The sequence below is a fragment of the Benincasa hispida genome, chromosome 8 (genome assembly GCF_009727055.1).
Source record: "Benincasa hispida cultivar B227 chromosome 8, ASM972705v1, whole genome shotgun sequence".
Taxonomy (NCBI): domain Eukaryota; kingdom Viridiplantae; phylum Streptophyta; class Magnoliopsida; order Cucurbitales; family Cucurbitaceae; genus Benincasa; species Benincasa hispida.
This window is the reverse complement of record NC_052356.1, coordinates 62,428,574-62,434,459: the sequence shown is the minus strand read 5'-3', so window position 1 is coordinate 62,434,459 and position 5,886 is coordinate 62,428,574. Positions and strand designations below refer to the sequence as shown.

Below are 5,886 nucleotides of genomic sequence, written 5' to 3'. Positions count from 1 at the left end.
CAAAAACAAGACTTGAGAATTAGTTAAACGACCTAAGGAGAGAAAAATTGTCACTTGTAAATGGGTTTTCAAGAAAAAGGAGGGAATATCGCCTTCAGAGAGCATTAAATATAAAGCTCAAGTTGTTGCTAGAGGGTTCACACAAAGGGAAGGAGTTGACTATAATGAGATCTTCTCACAAGTAGTCAGACATACTTCTATCTGGGTGTTACTAGCTATAGTAGCACATCAGAATTTGGAACTTGAATAACTAGATGTGAAGATAGCTTTCTTAGATGGAGAGTTAGAGGAAGAGATTTATATGACCCAACTAGATGGGTTCTAGTGTCCAGGTAAAGAAGATTATATTTGCAAGTTGAAGAAATCTTTGTATGGGTAAAAGCAATCTCCAAGGCAGTGGTACAAACGATTTGATAGCTATATGATTGGACTTGGCTATAACAGAAGTCCTTATGATTGTTGTGTATATCACAACAAAGCTGATGATGGTTCGATGATTTATCTACTTTTATATGTAGATGATATACTCATAGCTGCAAAGTCCAAGTTTGACATTCTGAAATTGAAAAATCTTCTCAATGCTGAGTTTGATAAGGATTTAGGTGCTACTCAAAAAATTTTAGGTATGGAGATTTATAGGGACAAAGATAAGAATAAGCTCTTCTTGTCGCATAAAGGATTTATTTAGAAAATATTGTCCAGGTCTGGTATGTCATCAGCTAAGCCTATAGATACTCCTAGTGCTATAAATGCTCGTTTGTCATCTGTGCTTTCACCACAGTTTGAAGCTGAGAAGGAGTACATGTCTCGAGTTCCTTTTACTAATGTAATGGAAAGTTTGATGTATGCTATGGTCTATACTAGGCCTAATCATGCCCATGTTGTTAGTGTTGTCAGCAAGTTCATGGGTCAACCTGGGAAGGAGCATTGGCAAGCCGTTAAAAGGATTTGTTGTTACCTTAGAGGCACGTCTGATGTTGGTCTCGTTTATGGGAATTGCACAGAGTGTTTGGTGACCGATTATTCTGATTCTGACTATGCTGGAGATGTTGACAGTAGCAAGTCCATGACTGGCTATGTGTTCACTCTGGGTGGTTCCATTGTTAGTTGGAAGGCAACCTTACAGCCTACAGTTACTTTGTCTACTACTGAAGTTGAGTATATGGCCTTGATAGAAGCTGCTAAAGAGGGAATATGGTTGAGGGGGTTAGTTGGTGATCTTGGTTTGCATCATGACCAAACTATTGTATATTGTGATAGTTTGAGTGCAATATGCCTAGCCAAGGATCAAGTTCATCATGAGAGAACTAAGCACATAGATGTAAGATATCACTTCTTAAGAGGTGAGCAGAGAGTTAAAGTGATGAAAATTGGTACTGCTGATAACCCTGCTGATATGTTCACCAAAACGGTCCCACAAGGCAAGTTCCAACATTGTTTGGACTTGCTAAATGTTTTGAATTGTTAGTGGTCCCCTTTGTAGGAATCTTTGAGGCATGAGGGAAAAGTCTATGTACGTCTGGCAATATTGATTTATTTTGAATTTGGTACGTCTGTTATCTGGGAGAGAATTCAAGTGAAGGTGGAGATTTGTTGGAATGCCTTGAATTTTTTTGTTGGCGCTTCAAACAACCAAGTACGGGGGTCTCGTTGGGGTTTAGCATATTTAGCATATTTATTTATTTATAGTTATTTATGATTAGGACCCTGGGGTTTAGAGTAGTGCGCTATATAAACTCTCTAACCCTAGAGGCGCCGTTTTTTATGTAATTTTCTAAAAACATTCTCCCTAATAATACTGTTCTCCCTCTACCCGTGGATGTAGCTAACACACGTTAGTGAACCACGTATTTCTGTGTGTCGATCTTCTCTATCTCTACGTTCCTTTTTTGTGTTCATTAATTGTCGATTTCGTAACAAATTCCTTACAGACTTTATCTACAATATCACTAGGAGTTAATGTATGAGAAGAACTAAATATAAAATCATTTTTCAAACATTTAGCTATTAAGGACGAGGAAGCTTGCCTATAAGTAGTTTGAATATTTTTATAGAATAATCATAAATGTCAATAAACTTCCTAAGCATCCACAAAACACTACGCTTGTAATATGATGCCCTCACATACCAATGACAACCATCTTGAACACATCAAAACACAATTGCTCTTGAATTTGACGCTACAGTCTTAATTTCAAAATTATTTTTGACTGCTATCAAGTAAAAACAATTTGATAAAATCTCTTTACTAGCAAACACATCATTTTCTTTCAAATCATAAGCAATATGTACATCCATAATCAGTTGGAAATCAACATCATCAACCATATGCGTAGGAAAAGGAACAACAGACAAATAATTGTCAGTCTCACTAGAAGCTCTACTAGAAACAACATTAGAAGACACTTCCAAATATGAACTAGTGACATGAGCAACCAAAGGATGTCTTGTATCGTGTTCCTTAACTAAAGCAAAAAATGAAGCTACATCCTTATCTTCACGAATTTGAACTACATTTTGAACTTCATTCATAACAAAATCTAATAAAGTTGAAAGTTCTATATAAGATGTAGATGCAACCAAAGAAACCTCCTTCACTATTAAACCCACTAAATCTAAAATCATTATATCATCTACTAAAACTCCAGTAGATTTGTAATTCACATAATAGTGTTTTTCATTCCATATTCTACTATGAAAAACAATTATTGGAATAACCATGTTTTAACATTCCCGCAAAAGTAAAACAAAAACTCTTGAATAACAATATCAATAGGTTCTAATATCTATCAAAAGCAAATATAAACCTGTCACTATCACTAAAAGCAGTCACATATATTCTACCAGTGATAGTCACTACTAATGATAGCCCACCGATATCTTCTGATTGATGATAGTAGCTTCTAAACCCTAAGTTAATATAGTAAAAATAGCAAAAAATCATAAATGACAAACAAAAAGATAAGATAACCATAATATCAAACCTAAAAATATCAAACATTAAAATAGATATGTTTCTAGAAATATTATACAATTTTTTTGTAAAAAAAATCAAAGAAAAGAGTCAAGAATGAAAACCTCAAAATAATTAAATAAAAGAGTGAAGAATGCAAGTCCTAACATAATTAATCGATCAAAACTCAAAATATCAAAGAAACACTTAACAACGCAATGAAGAAAGAAAACTGAATGAAAGCACAACAAACTCCCCTCACAATCCTTTCTATTCACAATAAGCTAAAGAAATCATTAGGTTATTGAGAAAAAAAGAAATAAAAGAATAAATGAGTTAAAGAAATTGAAAAATAAAATGAAAAAAAAGAACGCTCAAAGAAAAATAACTCACAGTCGAAAATGCAATAGAGAAAAGGAAAACGAACACACAAATTGGAATTGGTCGTAGTATCACAGAGAGATTGAATTGGAGAGCTTCACGATTTCAAATCCGTTGATCATTTGCACACCTGAAATGAGGACGCAAAATGAAATCGGAAATATAAAAAGGGAAAGTTAATAAAGGGAAAGAGAGGGTAAATATGAAATTTTTAAATAGTCAATACCTTGACCGGTCAACATTTTCTATATAGCAAATATTTCAAACGTGGAATATAGGATAAGTTTTTTTTTTCCTTATTGTATTATTTGATACGAATTTTCTTTAATTAATTATTTAAAAAGAAACAAGAAAATGGAACCAACAAATTAGAGGCCTCAAACATAAATAGATGTCAAGCCCCATTTGTACATATCTGGCCTAGTTACCGAAACCACCGTCGTCGTCACCATCATCATGTTGAGATTGATTTTCTAAATCTCTCTTGTATTCTCGTAGTTTGTAAACTCTTTATAAACAAATTTTTGTTAATAAAATAATTGTTATTTTATGAGCATACACCCAATCCAATAAACAAAGATCCTAGGTTATTTATGTAATTTAAACATGTATGTAGAGACATATAGGAGGATCATGTTTAAATGATAACCTAAACGTCCTGTAGTAGATGGATAAGGCTGGGTACCTTATCCTAGTGACACTATGGATACGGCCCGCTTTGTAAATGTTACAAGTGTTGTAAAGTATTACAAATGATTTGATCCTAATCATTCATGTGGAAACATGTGAGCGAGGGTATCCTATATAAAGAGTTTTTATAAGATCGGACAACGAAATGATTAATCTCATTATATAATGTCGTTAATAATAGAGACTTACATTTCACCAGAATGACCATAGGTGACATGACCTGAATTCTAAGTGAGTTGTGAACTCTTTCCTATGAAGGCAGTCCTTTAATTTTCATGGGTGAGAGTGGTCAGATCACCGACTCAATATGCCTACCATTTTGGGGATTTGTCTTATTGAGGAGATGGAACACAACTACACAAGATGGAATTCACTCCTTCCCTGATGTCAGGGTAAGCAGATAAATTGATCTCTTAAGGGCCGATTCCGAGGCTTGAACAATATGACAACACCCTCTCTTGGCCCAAGATGAATTTGATCATAGTTGGACTATGATTTATTGTTCATTAGAGGGATTAGTGGTACTTAAGGAGTTAGATGTAACTATAGGGAAAAACGGTAATTTTGGTCTAGTTGTACTTAGAGCAATTTATGAAGGGTCATTGCACTGTTGACTGGTTATATTCAATGTGAAGGATCTCAAACGAGAGTTCCATGAGCGAGCTTAGATCGCTCCAAGTTCACAGTGACCAAAACATAAATGATATACATTCTATACTAACAGTTATACATATTAAACTCATCAACATCATGCTCAGAATACGATAAAATATAGAGAAAGGGGTTCATACCAGAGGAAGACGTTCTTCGTTTGTGTGAACCCACAACAGTGGAAAACTCCACCAATCTACCAGCACCCGGCAAGTCTCTCGACTATTACTGTACGATACGAACGTACACAAACAAGGCTTCGGGGACAACACCACCACAAGGGAAACCCGAGTATCCTCGGCGTAAAAAAACCCAAAGAGTGGGCTCTAGTGAGTTTGCTAGAGGAGGGAGGAGAGGATTTCAGGTAGACGAAAAGCGCGCACAAGAAGAACACTACTATCGTATAGCGGGGACACTTATCGTATAGTAGAACTATACGATCGTTTAGGAAAAACTAGACGATCGTTTATGAAAGTGGTATACAATCATTTAGGGAACGCGTGAACTAGACGATCGTTTAGACGAATGAAAATCTATCGTATAGGCTCTCGGTGATCGCTCTTTCACGGTTTCTTTTGGGGCGCGGGATTTCGAATGCACAAAAATTAAAAAACAAAATGAAAACAATTTTCATACTTCAACCCGCCGGTTACCTTAACCTTCGCAGCTCTACTTTCCCACGTTCAAACATTTAATTGGTTAATTATTAAATAATTAATCAATTAATTTAATTAATAAATATAATCATATTATATTTATATCCTATAGTTTGATATCATATATCTACTATAGTATTTTTCCTCTACTTGATATAAATCATATTTATATCTAATTTCCTCGAAAATTATATATCTCATACAATTAGCGAATTATATCATATATAATTAACCAGTCCAATTATATCATATATAATTGAACTTTCTCTTGTCAATTTGAACTTTTCAAATTAACCCAAACACTGGTTCTCGACTTTATCCAAGCTACCCAGGTGACCTAATGAACCTGTGGCTCAAACCTCCAACGGTACGTGAATGGCTAACTAAACTCTTTAGCCAGAGATTCACCATCCGTTAACTGTCAGTGATTCCACTAAAGACCAACAGTTGAACTCTTCTTACCACAAATATATTTCTGTGTCCATTGGATATAACTAATCATGAGTACAATGACCCTTCACAGATGCTCGTAAGTACAGTTGGGCCAATTTATCA

The 5,886-nt window shown here is 34.8% G+C and overlaps 1 protein-coding gene across 1 annotated transcript; it reads left to right on the top strand.

The window, feature by feature from the left end:
- Positions 1 to 371: 371 nt before the first annotated feature.
- Positions 372 to 1,493, top strand: LOC120084180 (secreted RxLR effector protein 161-like). The gene is made up of 4 exons (XM_039040074.1): positions 372 to 399; positions 519 to 623; positions 720 to 1,197; positions 1,484 to 1,493. The coding sequence occupies exons 1-4, from the start codon at positions 372 to 374 to the stop codon at positions 1,491 to 1,493; spliced, it is 621 nt and encodes a 206-aa protein (XP_038896002.1).
- Positions 1,494 to 5,886: the final 4,393 nt, after the last annotated feature.